This window comes from Micropterus salmoides, unplaced genomic scaffold (genome assembly GCF_014851395.1).
Source record: "Micropterus salmoides isolate LMB-PRFRI ecotype aquatic unplaced genomic scaffold, ASM1485139v1 Ms_hic_scaffold_20, whole genome shotgun sequence".
NCBI classification, from domain to species: Eukaryota; Metazoa; Chordata; class Actinopteri; order Centrarchiformes; family Centrarchidae; genus Micropterus; species Micropterus salmoides.
Window position 1 is genome coordinate 6,241,571 of NW_024041151.1, and position 27,739 is coordinate 6,269,309.

The 27,739-nt window shown below is 40.1% G+C and overlaps 1 protein-coding gene across 4 annotated transcripts; it reads left to right on the top strand.

The window, feature by feature from the left end:
* Nucleotides 1–983: 983 nt before the first annotated feature.
* sbno1 (strawberry notch homolog 1 (Drosophila)) lies at nucleotides 984–26,188 on the top strand. 4 transcript variants are annotated; one of them, XM_038734024.1, is made up of 33 exons: nucleotides 984–1,306; nucleotides 4,679–4,798; nucleotides 4,896–4,994; nucleotides 5,102–5,329; nucleotides 7,165–7,300; nucleotides 9,187–9,287; nucleotides 9,402–9,498; nucleotides 9,841–10,001; nucleotides 10,294–10,427; nucleotides 10,535–10,625; nucleotides 10,724–10,885; nucleotides 12,187–12,322; nucleotides 12,437–12,542; nucleotides 12,653–12,806; nucleotides 12,911–13,093; nucleotides 13,956–14,053; nucleotides 14,142–14,293; nucleotides 14,385–14,588; nucleotides 14,676–14,846; nucleotides 14,936–15,105; nucleotides 17,140–17,271; nucleotides 18,883–19,018; nucleotides 19,123–19,235; nucleotides 19,328–19,399; nucleotides 19,485–19,584; nucleotides 19,784–19,858; nucleotides 19,987–20,133; nucleotides 20,353–20,447; nucleotides 20,553–20,639; nucleotides 21,530–21,667; nucleotides 21,758–21,834; nucleotides 22,410–22,603; nucleotides 23,233–26,188. In XM_038734024.1, the coding sequence occupies exons 2-33, from the start codon at nucleotides 4,679–4,681 to the stop codon at nucleotides 23,373–23,375; spliced, it is 4,212 nt and encodes a 1,403-aa protein (XP_038589952.1). In that variant the 5' UTR covers nucleotides 984–1,306; the 3' UTR covers nucleotides 23,376–26,188. The 4 variants fall into 4 exon arrangements, with proteins under 4 accessions (XP_038589952.1, XP_038589955.1, XP_038589953.1 ...); XM_038734027.1 differs by having other exon boundaries at nucleotides 7,168–7,300; XM_038734025.1 differs by lacking the exon at nucleotides 984–1,306 and adding an exon at nucleotides 2,943–3,097.
* The last annotated feature ends 1,551 nt before the right edge of the window (nucleotides 26,189–27,739 follow it).

Genomic DNA, 27,739 nt, shown 5'->3' on the forward strand with positions numbered 1-27,739 from the left:
CCCAAAAGTATAAATCAGCTTTGAAACTGTAATGGAACCTCAGTTTTATCCAGAATCTGTGGTTGTAAAGTGTTGTTTACTCACTAGGTACATTCATATCCATTCAAGGAACCATGTTACTCAGTTTCCTTTGACAGACAGAAAAAACTTGCAATGCCCAGGTTTGTTTTCATGATGACACCATCCTTACATCCATTGTAGCACAGATAAAGTGTTTCCCCACTTTATTATGCCAAATTAAAGTACAAATGTTTAAAACACTTCATGAATACTAGATTTCCATAACATGTTCAGAACAAAACAAGACAAAATAACAAATAAACAGGCAAAAATTATAAACGTTCATGCTCATCCTTGAATTCAGTCCTTCCTAATCAAGACCTAAGTCCAGAAAGAGGTTTTCTGGCATTTGTGTTCTTCATACATTGTTCATTATTTCATTTGTTTTGTTGTATTTAGATCTAACAATAAAATGTCAATAAAAAAAATCCAAACGTTTCTGTTCAGTTGGTGCAGCATTATACACTACACATAGATTAAAACTGTCTCTGACAAACAAACAGAAATCCTTTTAATCCTTAATACTGTCTTTCTCCACATGTGTTATAACACCACTTACATCTCACCTCTCTGGCTTTGGGTATAATTGATATGATTGATTTTTTTTTCATGTCTCTTTGTCTTTATATTAATGTAGCACATATTTATTTTCAGCTGATTGGGGTAATATTCTGTTGATAAAACACTTAAAATAAAGGTATTGGTAAACTGCTTTGCATCCTCTGTTCACATCTTTTAATTCAGAGTGGCCTCACATCTGATATAATATTAATATTAAAGTGTATTAAAACGTGTTGGTCTGGTAGAAGATTTACATGCCGAGTGTTTTATTTATGAGATAAGCAGAGAAAACTGAGGAAGAGGAAGAAAGAGGACAACGAAGAAGAAGAAAAAAAATCTTTCTTCGTCACTTCCTACCAAGACCTCGCGAGATCACGTGACGCTGCATTAGCTCGCTGACTCTGCTATGTTTTGTCGTTTGTGCTAACCTTTAAAAAAATGCTTCATCCCTCGCTTTTATCGGTGTATTGTCGTCGAAGGGCGTCCTGCGGCTGTTCCAAACCCCGTTTTTATCGACGCCGGGGGAGAAGTTTGACTGCGAAAACGCCCGCTGTAGGCCTGCACGTCACGTGACCAGCATGCGGCGGAGCGTTTCATAAAAAAAAAAAGATGGCGTGAGCGCGGCGGAGCGAAGAGGACAACAAACCCGCAGCGAGCGAGCTAAAACGGCGGTTTAGCTGTCAAGGTAAGTTGATTTCAGCGTGGGATGTGTTCGTTTAACAGTAACGTCTCTGTCGTTAACAACACAGAGTTGTCGTTGATGGTTGATCCTCGACGGAAATGTTTTAAACGGGTTGTTTCGGTTTGAGTACGGTGGTAAGTTACAACGGTAACTGTGCGTTCATGTGGTGTCGGAATAATCGGAAATAAATGACCTCCCCGCTTGGAAAATTGACGTGAACGCCCCCTGAGGTCAGAACAGCAACTCGGAAAGTGAGAGAATTTAATTTAAAAACAAAAATCTTTATTAGCAAAGACAATGAACACGGATAAGAGTTGTCATTAATATAAACAAAACAGACATAAACAGAGGGGGAGTTTTAATACAAAAGCAGTAAACAAAGAGCACAAATTAAGTGTTTTCACAGCTTTCTTATTTTTTAAATCAAATGTTATTGATGCTCTGCTCAGTTTCCTTTACAAAAGACTATAAGTAAAGGTTTAGAGTGACTAATACTTTCTGCTTTTTGTTACTGTTATTGTGGAAAGCAATTAGTACATTTTCCAATAAAGACAGAATTCAGAGTCAATGTTGCCAATCATAAATTGATGAAAGAGACAAATCTGTTTCTGCCAGAGTGGGGACGTTGCCAGAATAGGTGTACTAGTGTCTCTGGATACATATTACAGAGTGAGCGATTGGCTACCACGATAACAAGTGTGTATAATTTTAAAAGAAGTTTCCCTTTATTAGCAAGTTCTTGTATGTTTATAGCTGGGCAATTATTATCACAATTAGACAATTTAAGATCATCCGATATCAATAATTATCATCAAGTCATTATTTCTTTCAAGTTTAAAGGCAGACTTTTGCTTCAAAGTTGAAGAAACCAGATGGTTAATTGTGGTTTTAAACTTTTCTTAATGGTCAGAACAAACAGTTGATGCCAAAAACAGTGGATCACTTAACAGATCTGAGGTAGAACATTAAAAAAGTCAACAAATATGCATTAGAACAATTACGTAAAGTCTTTTTTTCCAGTCCATTTTCCTCAACAAAATAAGATAAGAGAAGACATATCTTTAGTAATCTCCTGTAGGAAAAATTCAGGTTGACATAGCAGCACAGAGAAATGCAAAATAACAGATACAGTAAAAGCAGAATCGGTAACATTCTGTGCATATATATATATATATATATATATATATGAATGTCAGAAATATAATCAAAAATAGTCAGTTCGGTGCTGTGACTTTTTGGAGCTTGATTGCACAAATGAGCTTCCTTAAATATCTTAATAGAAGAATTAAGTACTCATTCTTACATGATTAAAATGACTTAAATCAAACCTTTATTGTACATTTGTTATATTGTTATTGGGGAAAATAATAACGCAATAATAATATCAGTATTGTTTTATTTCCCAACTGTAGTTTCAGGTAATATATGGCTGCAGTAACAAACTCTAGGACAAAAAAAAGTCCGTTTATAATAGAAAGCTTCAAACTGTTTCAACATACTTTGATGACAATCCAACATATTTTTGAAGAACCGTCCATGTTGTTTACACATTGTGACCTTTTTATATACAGTCTATGATTGTGACTTAAGAACACATGAACACACCGAACGACTTCACAACTCCGAGGAGCACCTGAATGCACCACAGGGCTCCTCGTTGCTAATGTTAGCTAGCGACAGCAATGACAGTGCCGTAAACAACATCACAACAATGCGAGAGGGTAGTTAGCTTTTAGCCCAGCTGCTGTGGATTAGGTCGGGGAACGACACTTCTTGCTGCAGACCCAGGCTAAGGTGTTGTTTTGTAAACTCTGTGTTTTACGTAAAGCTTGCCAAGTTAACCGTCATTTATCAGGAGCGCGTTATTATTAAGTTAAAGCAGCACCAACGTAGCAAGCTAGCTAAACGCTGCGTTTTAATGTTAACAGTATGTTCGCTAACGTGGAACTCATAAGGAGATAAAGTTAGAAGAAAACAAGCGACAGTCTAGTAATAAATGCTTAATGGTACTTCGTGTGAGGTGGCTAACTTAAAGCGGGGATAACGTTAAAAGCCACTGACGTTTGTGAGAACAAGCAAGTTTCCGTTGGGACCGTTAATCACATAACGGCTGTGAGATTTATTAATGACTTTTGTTAGGTGTAGCAGTGCTTTGCTTAAGTCTAATTACCCTCTGTTAGTTTGTAGATCTGAGTGTTCACTTGTCTTGTCACTGACACGATTGTGGAAGTGTCTTTTAAGTTCAGGACGTTAGCTTTCGGTTAGTGAGCAAGCTAGCAAAAGCTAAGCTGTGTCACCCTGGTCTCTACAAGGCCAGTTTAGCCGGCGTGCGTGTGTGCCAGACAGGAGGGTTAGCAGGTGCAAATTAGCTGTGTTGAACACTGAATGTATGCGTTTTATCCTATTATATATTGTAGTTTCTGTTTGTATTAATTGTTATTAGCAAGCTGCGCTAACGAGGAGTCAGGGGGAGATACGGTGAGGCACAGATGGACCAGGAAGTTGAACATACCAAAGTAGGGCATTACAAACACGTGTCTTGTTTTGGGTCACTTTGGAAGTCTCATCCCTGACCTGCCGTGTTAGATGTTGCTGTAAGAAATGGCTTACTGTTATTCTCCTATCATTAGTGTTGAATGAATTTTGGCTTCTCCAGTTAGCGTTACATATTACTGTGTCATTTGGTAACCTTTTATTTCGGCGTGTTCTGTAGGAGGAGATGCGGCGAGGTGAACATTTTTAAATACGTTAATTTCTTACCAGTTTAGATTGAATGTTTTCACATGTGTGTTAAAGTTGTACAACAGAAGTTTTGGGATTTTCTTAATTACTGAATTATAAAAATGTGCTACTGGTGTGTTGTTTTTTTTATATTTGAAAACTGGGCTTTGACATTGCAGTCAGTGTTTTCTCCCACACGTGTGTAACGTTAATGCATGTGGGATCTATTATCCCCTCTGTGAGTTTTGCTTCATGCATTCTTGTGGACACTTTAATGTGTTAGTTTTCCTTCTGTAAGCATGCCTCTGTTGCACCTTTCAGTTTGAGTCAAGTTTTTTTTTTTTTTTTTTTACGTGACTTTTTTACATTGAAAATCTCTAACGCTTGATTGTCATGTCTTTAGATTTTCAATTTACTATCCCATATGATGATCTAAAGCTGGATATCTTCACATTTGAGAGACTGGAATCTGCAGATTTGTGACGTAAAACGCAAACGTTTAATTTGATGCAGATTTTATTTTCTGTTATCAACTAATCCGATTATTGTTTCATCTTTTAACATCACTGTTTTATCATTGTTTTTATTTGTGAACAAATGTTATCAGCACTGTATATGAAAGATGTTAACAGGATGTACATATATGTCTTGCAGATGGATCCTGGACAGGATTTACTTCTCGCTGCCCTGAGTGAGAGTGGCATTTGCCCAAATGATATTGGTCTATTTGATTTTGATTCTCAGGATGTTGCACAGCCCTCTACAACACAGCAAGTAAGATGATCTTGAGTTTGTGTTTTTATGGAGTAGAAGTGATTATTAATGTATTCATAACTGTATGTTAATGTTCTGATTTCTGGTCCTCTTCCAGTCTATCTCCATCAGTGCCCTGGATGCTGGTGTGGGGGCAGAATCAGTGGACCTTGTTCGAACTGAGCCGCCAGCTCCAGTCCCAGTAGTCACTATCAGGGTGAGATTACAGAACTTAAAGGGCTCTTAATTAATTATTAAAGACACAATGTGATATTGCAGCTGATGTTTTGTGGTATGTATTAAAATCTGCTTTGTCTCCAACAGCACAAACCTCAGCCATCAACCACCACGTTTGTCTTAAATCAGCTGAATCAGTTGCCGTCACTAGGAGCTGCTGTGACCAAACAATCAGTCACAAACAATATCAAACACACCATAACTGTCACCAAGGTGGTCCATGTTGCTAATTCTGCCCTGCGAGGTTCTTCAACCCCTTCCTCCACCAGTAATCCTCCATCAGCATCCACAGTAGTGCCTTCTAACAGAGATCAGGTACGTGTGAACAAAATGGAAAAATACATTTTTGCACAGAACATTTACATTTACTCATTTAGCTGATTCTTTTATCCAAAGGGACTTACAGTTGCTATATACACTAACTGGCCACTTTATTAGGTATACCTTGCTACAGGGTGCGAACTATGGGGGGAGCCAGGGGGAGCTTAGCTCCCCTTGAAAAGACATCCGCTCCCCTAAAAGCATGATTTGTGATATTTTGGGTTCTCTAAAATATTGACAGCATGCTTTATTGACATTAATTTCTATATTTTTCTATCATAATGGAGTCATGCGTAAAACCAGGAGCGTCAGACTTCATCCAGCCAGAGAGAACGATCACCGACCGTCCGCAGCGGGCTCCGCGATCTCCTGTCCCTGGCCCTGTACGCTCCACCACGTCACTCCCTCTCTGTACGGGGTTGTGTCGCTAGTACGACCAGCGCGCTGTGAGCGGTTTGTGATCGTTCCCTCTGGCTGGATGAATCCATGCACTACTGCAGCTGGGGGCTCTCCGCAGCATCACGCAACTTTCTAATTCTACCCTCTCACGGAGAAAAGGTCGCAAACACAGCCGCAGCTGTTGTGTGAAGCCTAGTGAAATGGCTACATATGATAATAATTATTAATAATAAGAAAAACATGCCTGATCAGTCACCGCCTGCCTGTCTCCACACAAGCATGGCACATTATCAGCACAAGTATTTCTTCATCACCTTCATGTTAAAAGGAATTTCTGCCCCGCTGCAGTCATGGGAACGCAACGCTACACCGTGTGTCATCTAACGTTTGGCCGTTTCATGTTTTCTGTCTATATAACGTTTATTAACACATGAGAGAGAAAACGGCTGTCTGTGAATCCTTTCAGTTTGTTTTCTCTGACCCACACTGATGCAGAAATACATTTGATTATCATACTGAATTACTCAATATTGAAATAAATCCATGTCAAACATTTAAGGTTTTAAGTAAAGTAGCGTAATGTCTGTTATCATTATTATCACAACACATCAGTGAAGAGGAAATTTGATTCATTTTAAGATGCTGCTATTGTCATTATTCTAATGTGCTTCATCAGGATGATTGAATAAAATATTGATTTATTGATTAGACATATTTTTGATATTTATTTTGGAAAAATTGGGTTGTTAGGCAATAGGCAATTTCTTTCTTCATAATACACAAAATTAGTCGTTAGATTAATCGACTTGAAAAATAATCGTTATGTACAGCTGTAAACGAGTGGTTATTTGAGTTACTGTTGCCGTCATCTCGAACCAGTCTGCCCATTCTTCTCTGACCTCCGACATCAACAAGGCATTTTCGATCACACAACTGCGGCTCGCAGGATATTTTTCTCTTTTTTAGATCATTCTCTGTAAACCCTAGAGATGGTTGTGCGTGAAAATCCCAGTATATCATCAATTTCTGAAATACTCAGACCAGCCCGTGTGACACCAACAACCATGCCACGTTCAAAGTCACTTAAATCCCCTTTCTTTCCCAATCTAATGCTCTGTTTGAACTTCGGCAAGTTGTCTTGACCACGTCTACATACCTAAATGCATTGAGTTGCTGCCCTGTGATCGGCTGATTAGTTATTTGTGTTATCGAGCAACTGAACAGGTGCACCTAATAATAAAGTGGCCGGTGAGTGTATGTCAGAGGTCGCGCACCTCTGGAGCAAGTAGGGGTTAAGTGTCTTGCTCAGGGACACAGTAGGGTCTTTCGCAACAAAGGCATGTGTATTATCCACTGTTCCATCATCACCCTGGAGAACGGCACAGATAAAAGCATTTATTTTTGCTGATCATATATTTTCTTTTTTCTAGCAGATTCAGTTGAAAGACCTCCTTAGAACCAGTAATGTGAAGAGCACCGGTCTAAAGCCCAACAGCCTGATGGAGCTCATGAGGCTCAAGCCTCCATCTGACATTGCAACACCAGTGGCAACTGCAGCAGCGACAGGTAATGTTTTGTTATTTAATGTTATTTAAATGAGAAATTATCCATTAGGGCAGTATCATTTTGATTAATACTTTCTAACAGCCACGATTATTTTTTTTTATCAATTCCATTTTAAAAGTCTTTAAGTTATAAGTTATTTAAAAAGGTTATAAGAACCATAGTTTTCATGTGAGATATGGGGAACCAAAATAATGAGCTAAGAGCTGTAGAGTTTGAGGGTTTAGCACTCCAAAGGTCAGAGAATTGCATAACAGGTTCAGATAATAGCGGAGAGCATTTAAGACTTTGCCGTTCTTGTTTAGCAATATCAGTTCCTCTGTTTAACCCTCGGCAAATGGGCAAAACATTTTTACTACAAAATAGAGTAAATTATGGCTCGTGTGTATAATTAGCATACAAATTCACGTGTGTCTGCCTGCGTGACAACTCTTGACTAATTAAAAAGACCTAATGATCGTGTTCCTCTCCCATTCACATTTCATTACACTGAAATAATAATAAAGGTCCTCTCCCTTTCTTCTGCCTTTATTTTCAGCAAACTCAACATGTGTAAATATCTGTAAGAACATAAAAAGATTCAACAACTAAGACTTTAACTAAATGAAGTTTCACAGACGTGAAATAAATAGGAAAATGTGTCCCTCGACAAAGGGAGGTCAAAAGTAACAGTCAGGATCTGGTGTGGCTTCCAGTTGCATAAAATACTGCAGTGCATCTCCTCCTCATTAACTGCACCAGATCTGCTGTCTTCCACAGCATTAGTCTGACTATCACTGCTTGGGTGTCAATACGTCAGTCAAGTGCTTTTTGCCAGTCCTGTCTGGTCCAGTGCAGGTGGGTTTGTGCCCATAGGTTGCCAGTGATGTCTGTTATGGACCTGCCTTACAACAGGCCTACAAGCCTTCAGTCCAGCCTCTCTGCCTGCTGTGGACAGTCTAAGCACTGATGCAGGGATTGTGCACTCCTGGTGTAACTGGGGCAGTTGTTGTTGCCATCCTGTCCCTGTCCCGCAGTGGTGATGTTCTGATGTACCAATCCTGTGGTGTTGTTACACATGATCTGCCACTGCAAGGACGATCAGCTGTCTTTCCTGTCTCCCTGTCTTACTCGTCTCACAGTACAGACATTGCAATTTATTGCCCTGGCCACATTTGCAGTCCTCGTGCCTCCTTGCAGCATGTCTGAGGCATGGTCACACAGATGAGCAGGGACCCTGGGCATCTTTTTTTTTTTTGTGTGTGTTTTTCAGAGTCAGTAGAGACGTCTCTTTAGTGCTCTAAGTTTTTATAACTGTCCTTACTTGGCTGTACACTGTTGTGCATGTTCACTGATTGTTGTTGGTTCATTGGATAAGCATAAAAACATTGTTTACAACCTTACAATAAATATCTGTAAAGTTATTTGGATGTTTACAGAATTATCTTTGAAAAAGGGAGTTTTTTGAGACTTTAAGGACAATTTCAGGTTTCTGATTATCTGAATTTTTATATATATAATATATATGCTCGCTCAAGGGCTGCAAGCAACGGTTATTTTCATGACGTCTGACTATTTTATCAATTAATTGTTTGGTCATAAAAAAAATTTAAAAGGCTGTCGCAACTCCAAAGTAACGTCTTCACATTGTTTTTGTCCAGTCAACTGTCTGTGACCCAAAGAGTTTGAGTTACATATAACATTAGACAAAGAAAAGAATACAATTCTCAAACCTTTGATGCTTGAACAAGCTCTAAAATCCGCTGTGACATTTCCTGAATTATGATCTGGTCAAATGGCCAACCTGACATTTGACACTCCCCTCAAAATTGTGAAATGAACAATTTTGTCATTGCTTAAGAAAGTTTGAAATGTTAAACTAACATCTCGGGTCTCTCTTGGTGTTTCAGGGGAAGCGAACAATGGAATCAAGAAGGAGGTTTTGGGTAAAGACGCTGCCAGGATCTGGATTAATGACAACATTAAAATGCAAAACTTCTCGCATTCTCTGGTGAGTATTATAATATTGATTTTAGGTATATGCTGCCAGATGTGTTGGTATTTTAAAGGCACAGTTGGCTTGTATTTGAACTGGGTGTCTCATTTTGCCAATCTCTGTCTAAAGAAACTGCCGGGGATGAAGGAGGAGGAGGAGCCTGAGGAGGAAGAGGAAGACGAGTTGGGTCACGCAGAGACTTATGCAGAGTACATGCCAATGAAATGTAAGTGTGACTGTTGTATTGGTTTCACATTATTATAGTGCAGAATCATTTTGTTGTTAAGTGGAGATGTGGCTTCATGAGAGAAAGTCAGAATAACTCTTAACTCGTATATGTGACGGTAAGGTGTAGCCATACGTGTATAGTAGGCCTCCACTTATTCCATCCTACAATGGGAACACAAGTGAGAAGCAGTGTTATGTTCAGGCCTAATGAGACCGGACTTGGTGATAACAGCAGCGCAATGTATCGCCCGTGATCGATTAGCACTCAATCAAATCAAAATAAATTAAGCCTGCTATTGTTTATTGCTTGATCCACTGACCGGTCAGTTTGCCATTGCAGTAAAGATTGGCCTGCGGCATCCTGATCCTGTGGTGGAGACCAGTTCCCTGTCCAGCGTTAACCCTCCAGATGTGTGGTACAGAGTTTCCATCCCAGAAGAGGTCATTGATCGTGGCTGCCTGTCTGCTCTGCAGCTTGAAGCCATCACGTATGCAGCTCAGGTAAGCACTGTTCATATTTTTAAAAACTATGCAGGAAAGCACATTAATTGTGATGAAAACGAGAATAAAACAAAAAGTAGCCTTTGAAAATGAAAACTGACAAAATGTCTAAGATGTCACTAAAACTAAAATACATTTTTCTCAAATGAGCAAGTCAAAATTAATATTAACACTGCAGGAGAAGCACTTAACATGTGTCCTTTTAATTTGGTTTTTGTGTCCACTTTGTGACACTCAGCTTGCTTTAAAGGCAAAATTGTGGAGTTTTATTTGTGCATTTCTTACACCACAGCAACATGAGACATTCCTCCCTAACGGTGATCGAGCTGCCTATTTGATTGGTGATGGAGCTGGTGTGGGGAAAGGCCGGACCATTGCAGGAATCATCTATGAGAATTACCTCTTAGGCAGGAAACGATCACTTTGGTAAATAACTAAAATCCCTTACATTAGATTTTACACAAGGAATTACAAACTACTGTAGAAGCGATTTCACGCCAACATAAACGTTATTTATATTCTCTCGTGTTCAGGTTCAGTGTCTCCAATGACTTGAAGTATGACGCTGAAAGGGATTTAAGGGACATTGGAGCCAAAAACATCCAGGTTCACTCACTGAACAAGGTAAGACTCTTTGATGACACATAGATGAAAATAAGTATGATGTGTTTATTAGCTGTAAAATGCCCAAGTGTGACTCAATTACATTTTTATATTTTCAGTTCAAATATGGCAAAATCTCCTCAAAACACAACGGGAGTGTGAAGAAAGGTGTGATATTCGCCACCTACTCTTCCTTGATAGGAGAGAGCCAGTCAGGAGGGAAGTACAAGACCAGATTTCAGCAGCTTCTCCACTGGTGCGGGGAGGACTTTGACGGAGTCGTATCCTTTCAAGGGGCAGGTAGTAGAATAGAAAATTTCATAACGTGTTTATAGTGACGAAAGTGATCTCGGTTATCAGTCTAATAATTTGTAAAATTGTTCAAATGTTCATATACACATACTGAAACCATTTCACCAAGTTTTATATTGAAAGCCACAAATAGAATGATCAGTGCCATGCACTTTTTGTTTGCAGATGTTTTAAAAGAAGATGACTCAATTTTAATAAATACAAATGGGTCTTAAGGCCCATTTATACTCCTGCGTAGGGGCTACATACGTAGCCATGCATTTATACTTGTGCGTAGGTGTGTCCGTCATTCTGCAGTTACACTCCCAAACACAAGTCAGCAGTAGCACTACAGCGTCCACTGTGTTGACTTTTGCCGGCCGAGCAGGCTAACTTCCGGTTTAGCCCACCGCTAACGTAAATGCGGGTAAAATTGTAAATGTGCGGCTGGTGTAGCCTTTTCAAATGTTACTGACCGAATGGATCACATTCTGATAATCAATAGTGATAAAATATATGGATTCATGAATGAGCGCAACTATAAGCCTAAATACCAAGGAGTCTTGTGCAGGAGTCAACAGCATCTCCCGAATTGTAACACTTTTACAACCAGTTTGACAACCGCTGGATTTTGAATGAACCAAATATGTTGGTTGGTGACTAAACTACAAAACGTGTTGGCGAGTAGAGATTGCAGACATATGACGTGTATATACAGTATAGCAACAGAACACAAGAGCTTCAGTTTACAAGCTGTTAGCAAGTTAGACCGACAAACCATGACATTTTTCCCCATTCCAAAGCCCCTATGTCATTCTCTGTAAAGCAGTGGTCACGAAGACGACTTCAAAGTGTTGTCCCCTTTCGCAGTGATTTTCTTCAATCAAATTTCCCTCTGCAGTCTTAAAAAAATCAAAATACGACCACATTTCAGTCTTAAACTTCTGACAACTAGGCTGAAAAATCTCCAGAGGGCTGCCTATGCTGTGTTTTTAAGTGACCCAAAACAAACCCCTATTGTGGCTGCGTCTGTGGGACTGCTGCTTATAAAGCGTGGAAATCAAACAGTGTTTTAATGATATTAAAAACTTGAAATTGTAATACTAACAGTCAGATTTTTACTGTCACAAATCTGTCCACAAATCTGTCCCATCCCTAGAATAGATGTTCTTTGGAAATCATTACTACTTTGTTATATTTTCATGTGTGTAGAACAGCATTACTATTATTGCCCTTTTAGACCATATTCTTCTTAGAAATGTGATGCCTTTCCTTGACAAAATGTCTTTAGATTGTCTATGATGAGTGTCACAAAGCCAAAAACGTGTGTCCGATCGGATCATCCAAACCAACAAAAACTGGGCTTGCAGTGTTGGAACTGCAGAACAAACTCCCCAAGGCTCGTGTTGTATATGCAAGTGCTACAGGTTAGTAATCAAATGGAATTTGCTTATTGAACTGAACTTTGCTTATTGAGCAGTCGAAACTCAGGAGAAGGTGGTGAACACTGTAAATTCTGAAAATGTAATTTTTACATCTAGGCGCCTCTGAACCGCGAAATATGGCCTATATGAATCGACTGGGCATCTGGGGGCACAAAACACCCTTCAGAGAGTTTGGCAACTTTATCCAAGCTGTTGAGCGCAGGTAAGTTTCTGTCTTTGCAGGTGACCGCAAAGTTTTACAAAGGAAAAACAAATGTCCATAGGCTGGACAGGTGTTACGTGTATTTTTATATATTTCCCCCTGAATTTCAGAGGTGTTGGTGCCATGGAGATAGTAGCAATGGACATGAAACTAAGGGGGATGTACATTGCAAGGCAATTGAGTTTCACAGGTGTGACGTTTAAGATTGAGGAGGTTCCCCTGTCTCAGAAATACATCAACATGTACAACAAATCAGTCAGGCTGGTAAGCACATAGAAATAAGTGTATTGCATGCATTTGAAGCGCATTGCTGTACTGATTTTATTTGTTCCTGCAGTTAATAGATGTAATTCTTCTGTGTCTCGCAGTGGGTGAGTGCACGTGAGAAGTTCCAGCAGGCTGCAAACCTGATGGATGCAGAGCAGCGCATGAAGAAGTCCATGTGGGGCCAATTCTGGTCTGCACACCAGAGGTTCTTCAAATACCTCTGCATTGCCTCCAAAGTCCGCAGAGTGGTCCAGCTGGCTAGAGAGGAGGTCCAGAACGGAAAGGTGAGACTACTGTTGAAATGTAACCGTACTTAGGTCTGCACAGTTATTGAAGTAAGATTACGACTTCGATTCATACCTCTGTGCGATCTTATTTTTAAAGTTTTAAAGTGGAGACAAACACAATGATGTTTTTCAAGGTCTTGCGTAGAGGAAGCTTTTAAAAAGACTGCAGAGGCTACGACTTATTAGCCAAAGATTCTCTGATCACTCAAAGATGACACTAAAATCTCATCTGTGCTTTCCTGAGACTGTTCATGTTGTGCCATCTGCCATAACATTATACACACACACATAAAACTTCTTGTTAATGTCATAACATCAGTATTTTATATGGTCATCATCCCAAAAAAGACATACATAAAGCACATTAAAATAATGATAATAGTAGCATATTTTAAAATGTGTCCGATGGGTCTTATGATAATAACAGACCCTATTTGTCAGATAGCTGATCAGAAAAATACTAGACCTTATGTACAAAAAGGAAGCCGTGACACAGATTAATTTAAACACCATATGTCAGCCCTTTCACTGAACTGAAAGTATTTTTACTAAATTTCTTGACTTTGATTTTATGATTTTATTTAGTCACTTCAGTAATACGGAGTAACCTAGTCACTGGCAGATGTTTCTGTCTGTAAATCATTTCAGTTATTTTCTCACTCAGATGTGGACGTTAAAATAAAAAGAAAATATATGTTTGATGAAATGGTGTGACGTTACCGTAACGACAGCGGTGCAGACACTACTTTTAAAATGGGAGCGATAGACAAAGATTTATGTGATCAATGACGTCGATTGACTACTCATAAATTGCTCAGTGGCATCCTTGGTGTCTAACATACTGAGATTTCCTCTGCAGTGTGTGGTGATCGGTCTTCAGTCTACTGGTGAAGCAAGAACACTCGAGGCTTTGGAGGAAGGAGGAGGGGAGCTCAATGACTTTGTGTCAACTGCAAAGTACGGACTTACTTAAAGATGACTTCTCTCACAAACTTTAAACTGGATAATGTTTGGATGTCACTGTAATAAAATGTTTTTGTTGTAGAGGTGTGCTGCAGTCCCTGATTGAGAAGCACTTTCCAGCTCCTGACAGACAGAAGCTTTATAGCCTGCTAGGTATCGATCTCTCTGCTAAGAAGACCCCCTCTCCCAGTGAAACTGCAGCACAGCCGGAACAGAAGGGCAAGAAAAGAAAAGGTAATAAAACATTTTAAGCTGTAACTGATTAAAACTAAACCTGACCCTCCACAAAATACATTGAGTCTTGATTATTTGCTCATCTGTCCAGGTTCAGAGATCAAAAAGCAACAGAAGAAGAAGCCTCGCAAGCACGGTGGTTTGTCGGGTACCAGCTCGGATGAGAGCCAGTCAGAGGAGTCGGACAAAGAGTCTGGTAAAGACAGCGACGACAGCTTCAAATCTGCCAGCTCTGGGGATGAAGACGACGATTTCAACCCATTCAGAGACGAGTCTGATGACGATGAGGAAGATGGTGAGACATGAGCAGAGGTTGAATTAAGACAGTTTACATCCAGTTCGGTTCTTCGCAGCTGTCCTTAATGCCTTTCTTTGCCTTTAGATCCGTGGCTCATCAGAAAGGAACCAAAGAAAGGGAAAGAGAAGAAGAAGAAAAAGAGAAGGAGGAGTATTGATCCCGACTCCATTCAAAGTGCCTTGTTAGCCTCTGGGCTGGGCTCCACCAGGCCTGCTTTCACTGCCCCTGTTAACTCCCCCAGCACACCTGCCACAGGTAAACACGATACCACATGGCAAAGCAGATTTCACCCTGATTTAGCCTTTTTGAGGGTTAACAAATGTTTGTTTTTACTTGTTTCTTAGTCAAGGCAGAGAGTCAGGACACCTGCATAACAAGTGAGGACGCAGTGGAACATGCCCAGAAAATGAAGAGAGATCTTCTGGAAAAACTTGAGGAGCTAGCAGAGGATCTACCTCCCAACACTCTGGACGAGCTAATAGATGAACTGGGAGGACCCGACAATGTAGCTGAGGTATCAACATTTCTGGGTGGTGTCCATGTTGTAGGGCTGTGAAATAAAAATTTTTTTTCAGGGATGTGATTTTATTTATTTTTCCCGGAATTCTGGATTTTCTGACCTGAAAATCTGAGCCTCGTAAATCATGCAGATCTGTAATTAAAAAAGGGGGGGTGGGTACAGGAGCTGGCCCGAGAGAAATGGAGAGGCTTTGAGGGCATCTACAGGCTGATGTGTGTAAAGTTTTATTCCTTGCCAGGTATTAACAAGGATGTTTGTTTGCGTTCACACCTGCGCAGTGTGTACCACAGTCGCTCTCGTCAGTGGTAACGTGTTGGGCAGTAATACTGTAATATTACTTTTCCCAGCAAAGAATAATGACGGATTACTATTTCCGAAACAGTTATATTATTACAGTTACTAATCCAAGTAACGCTGCGCTACTGAAAGCACCATCCCTAACTTGAATGCGCGACCGTGCTGCAGCTCAGCGGCACAGGACCATATGTTGTTAAAGTCAGCTGGATTAGCACACGCAGGTAGCAGGGATTGTGAGAGCTGGAGGGGAGTTAAAAGGTGCAGCTCCTCGACACCCAGTTAACTCGTGACTGTGAGGTTACAACTCACGGTCCAAAAGGAGAACAAACACACGTGTGCACATTTTTAGCTGAGGACTGCGGCTTACTTTATCTTACCTTCAACTAAACAATCAATCATGATTTCAATTAAATGCTAAAGTTGCTGTTACTGTTAGCTTGTCTGTGGTCCGCTGGCATAACACCGGCTGCTTTCTGATAAGGTGCCGTCGTGCTGTTGCCAAGGCGTTTCGTTTTACGGTGGACAGACGTTAACGTTACAGAGTTGTAGTTTTCTTTAGCTTGAAATAATCCCATTTCTTCTTTTGCCCCTTGCTGTTTTCTCTCTTCCTCCTCTTTGCAAACAGGGCCATCATAATCACGTTGTGTTCACAGCAGAAGCGCGATGTGCAACAGTAATAAATGTCCCTGCGAAACACTGTGCTGTAAAATTACTTGGATTAAACGAAGCATCGATGCAAAGAATGTGTTAAAGCATTTTATTAATCGATGAATCGTTTCAGCCCTAGTGTGAACATGCCAAGTTGCATGGAATCTGATCTTTTCCAGGTCAGATTTGGGCCACTTTCATATGTCTCCCAAATCCGATACAGATCGGATCTTTTTAAATGCGACCTGAGTCTGGACACTCGGGTCGGAATTGATAGGACGTCACTCTACAGCAGCTGTTGTCACAGCTCTGCTGAAGATCGAGCCGCAGTGAATGAAAAAGCTCCACAAAAGCAATTATTAAACATGTGGCTCTCCGCCTCGCTATCATCCGTTTTACAAATTGCCTTTCTTCCACCTGAAATCCACCGGACCGCGAGCTCTCTTCTGACTTCTGTGCATGCTACATGTCCGTGCAGACATGGTGGAGAGAGAGGGATGGAGTGAGTTTTGGGGTAGATGCGTTGCACAGTGCCAGAAACCTGCATTTAAACAACAATGTGAACGAGAAAAGAAAAAATATTCGGTCTGGGGGGGGGGGGGAATTGGAATTGAGCATTCAGGTCTACAGTCTCAACGTAGCCTAAATGTACCTTGAAATTACATATCTATAGTTATTTATACTTATTTACCATTGCTTTAATTAACTTCTACTGCTAACAGAACACCACTGTTGAATTTCAGCGTTATGTAACGTGATGAGTTGTTGCAGCTCATCTCTCTGCTCCACTTGGTGTGTACTCAATCTCTCTCACACACCCACCCCCCCACCCCCACCCACCAACACCCCCTTGTGAGTTTTGTGGTAATGCAAATATTATAATTTTCTAAAAAGTATTGTTTAGAAAGTTTAATATATGTATATTGCTTCCAAGTCCGTGCGTAATCGTGTTTAATAACCATGATCTTAATATTGACCAAACAATTTGATTATGATTTTTGCCATAATCAAGCAGTCCTTGTTGTCAGTACTTGGTTTGTATCTTGACTCACTGACTCTACTGTTTCTTCAACTGTGCTTCAGATGACTGGACGCAAAGGTCGTGTGGTCAGTAACGACGATGGCAGCATCACCTATGAATCTCGCTCTGAGCTCGACGTCCCGGTGGAAATCCTCAATCTTACAGAGAAGCAGAGGTTCATGGATGGAGAGAAGGTAAACGCAGAGTTATTGTGGAAACGGGGACAATGGGTTTTACCAAACATGAAACTCAGAATTTATTAGTGGTTTGATGCTGTAATAAGTGAATCAGGACTTTCACACCTGTTTTGGGCCACACTATTTACTACTTAAATATAAATGTAATTATTATATGTATAGCACTTTTAACAGGATATGTAAAATAGGCATCTTATTAAAAAAACATTACAGGCGGATTAGTTACTGTGGTCACTATGTTCACTCACTTTTTAATGCAAAACTGCCAAAATGCATAGAGAAGGCCACAAGCTTAACGCATCTGATTTGGCTCCTTTTCATTTTCTGATGAATCAGGGGAAATCTTGATGTATACGAGCAGAAATATATACGGCACTTGTATCACATAGAGGTCACTTTACGTAGAGAGACCTTTTCCACCAGACTCCAATGACAGAAACATTTTAACATTTTTATTTTGTGTTTAGTTTGTGACTTTGTGTGACCCTGTTTTAAACCCCAAAGTCACACTGTAACACAAACTAACCTGACGTGGCACAATTGCCAGCAAGGATTACGTTGCAGCCTTGTCTCGCTGCTGACGTCTGTCACACTCACTCAATTCCTGAGCAGTTTCAGTAAATGTTGTTACAAACAGTCATATGCCGTTTTTCCGTTATCAGCTCCACTCGACTCGGTTTGGCTGTGCTTCGTTTTCCATTGCAGATAGTACCCAGAGATAGTACCCCTCAATGTAGCTGGTCGTCATAGCAACGCCACACACAACTGCCACAACGTAAAGTTCAATGCGACACACACACCAGCGACCCACACAGCTTTCTCTTGATTTAAGTTAAAACATTTCAACATTACTCAGAATGTAAAGACAGATAAGCGGTATGAAAACCTTCCAGCTGTGTTTTGCTCTGCCGTTGTTGCTGCAGCGGTCTGTGTGACGGCGCGAGCAGAGGGCCCTGTGAGCGGGTGGCTGGCCGGCCTTGCGAGCTCCTCCTGCCACAGGCTTCCCCACGCAGCCGCTTACGGAGCTCCTCAAGTCCAAAAACTTTCAAGCACAATTTTGTTACGCTATCACTTTTCGGAAAACTGTCAATATTTGAAATCTACACCGCTGATTTCTCACCTCAAAACTTCTCAGAAGTGGATTTAGTGATGAAATAACATGAAAATTGTAAAATATAAAACGTTCTGTTGCTGGTCTCTGTCAGGCGCGCTATGACGCAGTAAATAGTGATGATTCTCTGACCAATCAGCAGTCTGCTGTGTTTTCACATCACATTTTAGTATCGCCTTGGAACCTTGACGGAGGTGATACGAAAAAAAAGTACCTGGAAGCAGGTACAGGTACAACATTTCCACAATGGAAAACCAAAAAGAGTCGAGATGATACCGTGCAGTGGAAAAGGGGCTATAGACACACAAACTTGTGGAAAACAGGATCCAGGTTGAAAAATACCGAAGTTAAAAATTGTTGAATAGCCAAGAGAGTGATTTGAATTTGCTTGTGGTTGAGTTAAACTTTGGACAGACTTTAATAAATATTACAAACAACATCTAACGCCTCTTTTGTGTGTAAAACAAGTAATATTAATGGTGTTTCTTTTCAACCAGAACATTGCCATCATCTCAGAAGCTGCCAGCTCAGGTATATCCCTGCAGGCCGACCGTCGAGTGAAGAACCAGCGGCGAAGAGTCCACATGACACTAGAGCTGCCGTGGAGTGCAGATAGAGCAATACAGCAGTTCGGTCAGTAGATTTCAACCAAAGGGTTATCTCTATTTTAAATATCTACTAAACTGATCCTCCTGTACCTGACAGAGTTGTTGTTGTTGTTGTTTGTTTGGACACAGGGAGAACTCACAGGTCAAACCAGGTCACAGCTCCAGAATATGTCTTCCTCATATCTGAGCTTGCAGGAGAGCAGAGATTTGCATCTATTGTTGCCAAAAGACTAGAAAGCCTGGTAAGGACTTATTGAATTTGTCAAAAGACACTTAAAGGAAGTTTAAACATTTGTATGAAATATTAACTGTCTGCGATAAATCTTTGCAACAGGGTGCTCTCACTCATGGAGACAGAAGAGCAACAGAAACTCGAGATCTCAGCAGGTTTAATTTTGACAACAAAGTAAGCACATCAAACATTTGTTTCAGAAGCTTGTATCGTTGTCTTTATTTGCCAGCGACTCACTCGCATTCTATCTTTGCTGCAGTACGGCAGAAACGCCCTGGAGATTGTGATGAGGTCGATCGTAAAGCTCGACTCTCCGTTAGTGTCTCCACCCTCTGACTTTAAAGGAGATTTCTTCAAAGGTACGACTGGTGTGCTGTTCCAAACATGGCAGGGAATTTATTTCCCTTTCATTCCAACATCCACACACACTAATTTTGTTTGTCGTACAACTTGTTTACAACATAGATGCACGCCTTATTGATTTCTATTTTTTTTTTTTTTATCCAATCAATTGTTCTCATCTGTGACTGAAAAAATAACAGTGTTTTTCTTTTGTAGAAATTCAAAGTGGATTAATAGGTGTCGGCCTCATAAATGTGGAGGACAGATCTGGCGCAATGTTGCTGGATAAAGGTGATTTTAAATCGTTTAAAGAAATTACTTTGCGACTATTCTCTCTGTTAAATGTGATGTGCGCCGCGTGTTCAGTTTTGTGGCCATTTTCACATAAATGTAATGCACATATTTTGTTTCTGCTACAGACTATAACAACATCGGGAAGTTCCTGAACCGCATTTTGGGCATGGAGGTCCAACAGCAAAATGCCTTGTTCCAGTACTTTTCTGACACATTGGGGGCAGTTATTCAGGAAGCCAAGAAGAATGGCAGATATGATATGGGCATTCTTGGTAAGATCATCTCATTATTCAGCATCTTTGCGCATGCAAAACTAGGGCAGAAGGTGTTTCTTTTTTTATTATCTTAAATTATTCAAAGCACTTTCTTCTATGAGAAAATCAGTTGAGTCTTTTAGTCGTCTGTCTGCCCTGGAGGTTGGATTTCAGTACTTCCATTGCATCTGAAAGGCATCAAATAATACAGATATTTTCCTCCCTGCCCTTTATTAGATCTGGGTTCAGGTGATGAGAAGGTGAAGAAGGTCGACTGCAGGAAATTCCTAACACCAGGTTATACCACGTCAGGACATGTGGAACTCTACACCGTATGTTCATGTCTACTTACACACCATTTTGACTGCCCTCCCCTCTTAAAGATATATTGCTCGCAGTAACGTTACCTGACTGTGTCTGTGTGTCCCGTTTCACAGGTGAGTGTGGAGAGGGGCATGTCCTGGGAGGAAGCCACGCATGCTTGGGCAGAACAGAACGGACCAGATGATGGTTTCTATGTACAGGTACGGGAAGGTTATAAGTTAGCTCTGCAACCTTTGAACTCACTAAGATTACCTTTTTTCTTTTATTATGAATAGGATTAAGATTTTGTTGCAAGCTTTGACAGTAGAAAAATTAGCATTAGGGTGGTTGTTATTGATTGTACAACAATATATCATCCTGCTACATACAGGAAGCCATTAATGATTACAGAGATACAAAATCTCATGTACTGCAGACCAAAGTCCAGTAGGACTTCTTGTCCAGCAACAATAACAAACACATCTGCTAGAATTGAGCGATTTCATAACTTGCCAAAGAATGCTTTGTGCAATAAAGCAAATTAATAAATTATTAATGGAAGCTAGTTATCTAGGATATTGTTAAACCATCTCAACAAACTAAATGTGCAATTTAGAGAAATGTTGTTTGAAAAACAACAAAACTTCAGATTCCTCGAGTATTCATAGACACACATGCATGCATATCTGAGACTTGATGATTATTTGTGTGTTGCTGCTCAATAATGTGGTCAATGTAACTTTAAACTCCAGTAAATGAGTGTTTCACTTCCATTAAGTTGGGAGGACATGCAAGGGGCATCTTTTACAATGGTCAAAATTGGTGCAGCAGTAACAGAGATCTTGATTTGTAGTCTCTAGTATAGATAAAAAAAAACATCTTTCAACTCAATGGCGTGTTTCAATAGACTCTTTCAGGGATCCTGAAATAAAACTGTATTCCTCAAGCCCAAGTTGGAATTATTTCCTTAGACTTGACAAAGCTCCTCCGAGCAACATGTCTCTACACAACAGTTTTCACAGGCCTGTGCATGAAAAATAAACAGATCTTAATATGTAAACTCAGTCGAGTGGCTCTTCTTCAAGAACAATTGTATGTATTTTGTTTTCAGGTGAGGAACAACAGGAAAACAGCCATACTGGTCAGAGAGGTGAACACCAAGAAGAGGCTCTTCCTGGTGTACAGGCCAAACACCGGCAGACAGCTCAAACTGGAGACGTACACAGACATCAAGAAGAAGTTTAAAAAGGTTGCACAACATTCTTTTATTAAAATTACAGTGAGAAGAACACTTGATGCCTCACGTGGTGGCTCATGATTTGTTTTTTTGTCTTGTTAGGTCTTGTCAGAAGACGCCAAGCAGCACTGGATGGACCAGTACATGTCGTCAGCAAAAATCTGCTCTCATGCGTATTGGTATGTGCATGTTCTTACCGTCTACAAATCTTATGAAAACAGCATAACCAAGAATTTTTAGCATTTTTAACAGTTTAGCCTGATATCTGTTCTTCCTCTGAGCCATAGAGATCCATTGTTGTCCAGAAACTCTTACGAACCCATCAGTGAGCCTCACTGCTGCACTGGGTGACAGTTTCCTTCATCACCATGAACACACACTGTAGTTTATTCTGACTCAGTCCCACATACACCGTCCTGCTGCTCCAAATACTCACTACAGCACCGCATGTGGATTCATCCGCCGCTGAAAATAGTCCCCAACAAATGCTCTATTTAATGTTTGCTATAAACTACAGTGAGCAGCTGTTTTACATTTATTTTGGCCTTTTTTAAAATGGAACAACATATTCGTGACCTGTTCTTATTTGTTTAAATATGTACGTCTTCAGTACGATTTAATTGGTCTTTTGATTTATTAGATTGAACACCAAAAGCGCTATTGTTCCTATTTTCGGCAGATTGATTTCGGTGGCTGGACATTCGCTGCATCCTTAGTAAATGGTTGTAAATCTTGTGTGTTTTTCTGCCCACAGGCGGGGGAACTGTAAGAAAGCGTCGGTGGGTCTACAGTGTGAAGTTGGTCTTCGGTGCAGGACGTACTACGTCCTGTGTGGCTCGGTGCTCAGTGTGTGGAACGAGGTGGAGGTAGTGCTCACTCCGGTCAGTGGAACCAATGTGAAGGTGCAGATTGTCCGGCTCAGAACAGAAGACGGACAGAGGATAGTTGGTAAGTTGGAAGACCGCTAACTGAAAAGAGTAGTTTGATATTTTGGGAAATATGCTTTCTTACCGAGAATTAGAGGAGAAGATCAATATTATGTCTAAATCCTAAACGTCCCCATCATCCCATCTTTCCATATCCAAGGCAACATGTTCAAGCAAACTACTGCTACTCCTAATTTGGCAAAGGAAAACAAAACCAGGTGACGTGCTTTACGTCTAATAGATGCGCTTAGTGATTCTCAGACAGCACTGGAGTTTCCTCCTGTAGTCCAGGCAGTAAGCAGCACACTGTCATTCTGGTCCGATTGGGCCTCTTCCGCTGGTGAGTTTGGTTTGAAACACTGCCATAAATTCATCCTGAGCTGGCGGGCATGCGTGCAAAGCAGGGCCGTGCATGCTTCAGGCGCAGATCAGTACAATACACTAACCTTATAATGTGTTTTTCTGCCGGCCTGACAGTTTTACCTGCCACTGCCAACAATTTACACGCATTTGGTGGGTGCTAATTTCAGACCCTGGAGATGAATGGTGTTGATCTTCTCCTCTAACACTCGCAAGAAAGTGAAAAATGATATTCCCAAAACCCGTTCCTCTTAACATGTGCTATAAACAATCCTTTTATTTCTTTCACAGGCCTGATCATTCCAGCGACCTGCGTGTCAGCATTAATTAACAAGCTGTCAACATCGGACCAGTGCCAGCAGCTCGCCGTGCAGGAGCAGCAGAAACGGCAGCAGCTCCACCCTCAAAGTTTCAGTCACGCGCCCAACACATAGTCTGGGGTGGACCGCTCACCTTCAAGGGCGTTAATCTCACCTACTCCTCTCGAGTTCACGTTCCCGTCTAAAGGGATCTGACTCACCATCAGTCTGCACTGCACGCTCCAGGGCCGCTGTGATGATTCTCAGATGTAAAGCAGTGGTTGTACAGAGAAAAGATTTCAGGGTTTATCTTTCTTTTTTTTTTTTTTTAAATCTCCAGAGACTCGTGTTCACCTAGAGAGATTTGAAGGGTGAAGTTTTGTAGTTTTGTCCTCTGACATTCAGAGTGAAAAGATATGTGATATATTGATTAAGACAGAGTTGAAACCCAGAGGGCATGTCGGCCTGTGGCTGTTGAGTTATCCTCTCCTTACCACCATGCTTTAAGATGTTTAGGACTACCTGGTATGAAGCAAAGACTTTTCTCGGTTCAGACCAAAGGTGGATGAGACAAAGACCCCACTATGTGTCTGAAAGTCTGAGAACTACCCTGATTCGTTAAGAAATGGGGATGTAATGCAAAACTACAATCCCATATTCATTCTCAGATATTATTCAGCTCTAATATAGAGACAGAATCACTTTTTTGAAGTAGAAAACAGATGCGGAACATTATTCCAGTTCACTACAGGAACGCTGATCTGTGCTAATTTTATTTCTAGTCGTCCCATTCGCTCAGCAGACAAAAAGCCCAAAATGTCGTCATTGTCTGAACCCACAGACCAGTTTGTTATATCTTTGTTTTGCACACAGATCTCACATTAATCAAAGTTCCTTGATTTTGTTTTATTTCAAATTTAACTTCCACATTAAAGCATAAATTCACAATTGTTAAAAAGTCCGTCTTAGAACAACAGTCAGGTGAGCATATGAACGTTGGTTTTTCTTTCTTGTAATCATTCCTCCTGGTAATACTGGTTAAGACTTCGCTTCTTAACACGCTTTCAATAGAAGAGACTGGGGACAAATTCCAGTCTCTTTTTCTTTTGTGTGTGCGCAAAAATGTTTATCTGAAGCTACTATGAGCCTTCAGGAGTCCAAGTTAGTCAAATCAAGTGAGTAGTTTTTGTACAAGATTCCCTGAACTGTGTTTCCGTGTTTAGCTACACTGGAGGGACTGTAGCAAAAATGCGGACTTGAACGTTTCCTTTTACAGCGAGGAATTTGTCAAATGTGCCTTTTTGTGTCAGTACAAATAGCTACTGCACTCAGGCACCTTCACAAAGCACTAACAAGACTGTCGGGAGTTTGACTAGTGGAAGATTTTGTTATTTATATAGAGTGCACGAGAGTAAAAGTGTATCCCAAAGAATATATTTAAAGTTATCAACAAACCACGCTCAGCAGTGTTAATTACAAACACATCTAATTAGTTAATGCTCCCTATTTAGCATTTATAAGCAATATTAAGTTGTTACATAGTTTAAAACACACCCTAATGTAGTTATGAGCAGACATAAGGACATTCTCAACAATTATAACTTCTTCTATGAAGACATGGTTTATTACTATATTGTCATTCATCTGTTTATACAGCAGCTTCACGGTACGAGCGCCAACAGGAGGAGTTATAGTTCACAAATATAATATTAGACACTTATATCTGCTTACAATTACTTTTATTAAATGTTATAGTGCTTGTACATGCTAAATGGGGGCACTTAAAGTGTAAGTGGTGTTTTAGTTTAGTAGTTAATTTTCCCAGTCGATGAAAATGTGTTGTGTTGCAGGTTAAAACCACCTCTGGTTGAGTAAAATGAAACCTGTCAACAATAGTAAAGAAAAGCAGATGAGGTGCTCTTAGAAATGTGAAATGCATGTCTGTCGCTTTTTGGTTTTCACAGGTCTCAGTGCTGTCTTCAGCACAGCGCTCTGCTCAGTTCAAAATGTTCATGTGTCTTTTTTTTTTTTTTTTAAGGTGTCCTCAGGCGTTAAACTCGTAGAAAGACCCTCTTTGGAAAAACAAAACAAAGTAGATCTGTAGAGTTTTTCAAAGTATCTTGAAATGCATGGCCATAACTCAAATGCTCCTTCTGTACATCTACTCAGCGATCATTCTCTGTGGCTGGCTGTTTATTTACAGCTCACGTCTTCACAGTACACGTTTCAAACGCTTCTCTCTAATTCCTCTGCTTTCTTGAGCCGAGTTGTAATTAAAATGGATGATTGCTTCTGTGGAATAGTGTACCTCTTCTGTTGAGCAAAGCCTCCTCAGTCCTGTACTGCATTATACTCTATCTGCACTGGAAAGGACAGACCAAAGTCTGCTCTAATATCTGATTATTAAAGATGGGATGTGTTGCACAGTGAGCTCGGACACATCTTTAACCTGTGGATTAGCTGCTGTTATTAAAATGTGTATTCTCTTCTGTTCTGGATTGATGCATTTTAAAAACAAGTGAAAGAAGAAGTCTTTGCATCATACCAATGTACATTTTGTACACTTGTAAAAGGATTAAAAAAAAAACAGACTCTTCATGCTGCACATCTCAACTGTCGGACAGAACTGGGAGAGGCCTCGCTGAGAAAGTCTGCTCTCTGATTCACATCTTTTTAACTTGAATGTGTGCACCATTATATAAGCCAACAGCTCCACGTTTTTATTTTGTCTTTTTGAGATGTGCACACAGGCTGCTGACTTGGTAACGTTATTTTTGAATCCCGTAAAGTGTCAAGCAGATCGGCTCCTCTGAAGTTATAACACTTGAAGGACTTCATTTCCCCTTTTATCATCGCACGAGTTGCACTACTGATAAGAGTTGTACAAAAATTCAATGTGACCTGTACATGAATGAGTGCAATGCTCAATAAAGCTTGGTATACTTCTACCACGTAGTACTTTTAATTGTATCCTACCACCAAACACATTTTTATCACTGCTACTCGTATGTATCACTGAGGCCTTTTATTTTGGGCTTGTTGTGAAATTGGTACTATTTCTATTTTATTTTCAGAGGTTTTGAGGCCCTTTTGTCACAATATTTCCAAAGCTAGAGGTCAGCGATGTTTCTGAAAGAGTCGCTGCACATTTAGGATTTTTAGGGTTCTCCAGGAGTGGAGAAAGAAATAACTGGTGGAGCTGGTTTTAAACTACTTTATTATGAGTTAGCTGGTTTAGTCCAGTCCACCACCTAATAATGTCGGATATAACATAGTTTATATAGTAACAGATATTATATAGTATTAGTTTACATTGTTACACTGGTGTTTTTTAAAAACATTTTTACTTCCATTTTCAGAAAGAACAGATTTATTAATGCACAAGCATGTCAATAAAATATAATATAACATTATGATATGTTAGTGGGAGTCAATCCTTGGACCTTCAGATGAAAATGGTTAAAGCAAAATAAAAACAATGGTGATTAAAAACAAACGTGAGATCCAACAGAGGAAAAAAGACCATAAGCCTAACTGACAGTCAAAAGTTCCTCCGCTGAAGTATAATCAAGATTATAGATGGGATTTTGAGGCCAATACTGATATCAATATTTGGGAGTTTAAAGAATCCTATAACAGTATTTTGGCTAAAAGTATTTATCTAAACAAAAACATGACGAAACAAACTTATCTTGATTTGATCCCCTGCTGCCCCCGTGTTCCTGCTTGACACCCTCTGCTACAACTATTGTTACTAGTCCTATTGTTATTATAATCATTACCATTACGATTGTTATCATCAACACTCCTGTAAATATCTGTACTATTATTCATTCAGTCTATAGCAACATCACCTTTACTGTCTGTACCTCTGTGTGTATCTTGTGCAGGCTGCCTCCCTTTTTCTCTCCCTCGCTCTCTCTCTCTCTCTCTCTTTCTCCCCTTCACCCCCAACCGGTCGAGCCAGATGGCCGCCCACCCTAAGCCATGGTTCTGCTCGAGGTTTCTGCCTCTTAAAAGGAAGTTTTTCCTCGCCTAGTGCTGCTCTTGGTGGGAATTGTTGGGCTTCTGTAAATAACCTCACAGAGTACGGTCTAGACCTGCTCTTTTATGAAAAGCGCTCAGAGATAACTGTTGTTGTGATTTGGCGCTATATAAATAAAATTGAATTGAATTGAATTTTGAGACGGGGGGACACTAATCAGGTCTGGTGGACAAACTCTACAATGGAGACACTGCTTCTAAATGAATTTTCATAAGCAGACAGATGAAGGCCCCTGCCCAAAGATCTCAAACTACACAAGGAATTAAAAATAATAGGTAATGGAGAGCTTTAAAAGTAATCCTAAAACAAACAGTTAGTCAATGTAAAGGATAAAACATGAGCGTACCTCTTGGTTCAGGTTAAAATATACATATATATATGATTGTGTTTGTATGTCATGTATTTATACATCATATTCTTTGGCTCTAAGTCAGATATTTAACTCTTGTTGTTA

Excerpts from the sequence above, each read along its gene's own strand:
- sbno1 (XM_038734024.1), top strand. The coding sequence starts at position 4,679 with ATGGATCCTGGACAGGATTTACTTCTCGCTGCCCTGAGTGAGAGTGGC. Across the intron at positions 13,094-13,955 it reads AGGAGGTCCAGAACGGAAAG|TGTGTGGTGATCGGTCTTCA; the intron begins GTGAGACTACTG and ends TTTCCTCTGCAG. Across the intron at positions 20,134-20,352 it reads ATATGATATGGGCATTCTTG|ATCTGGGTTCAGGTGATGAG; the intron begins GTAAGATCATCT and ends GCCCTTTATTAG.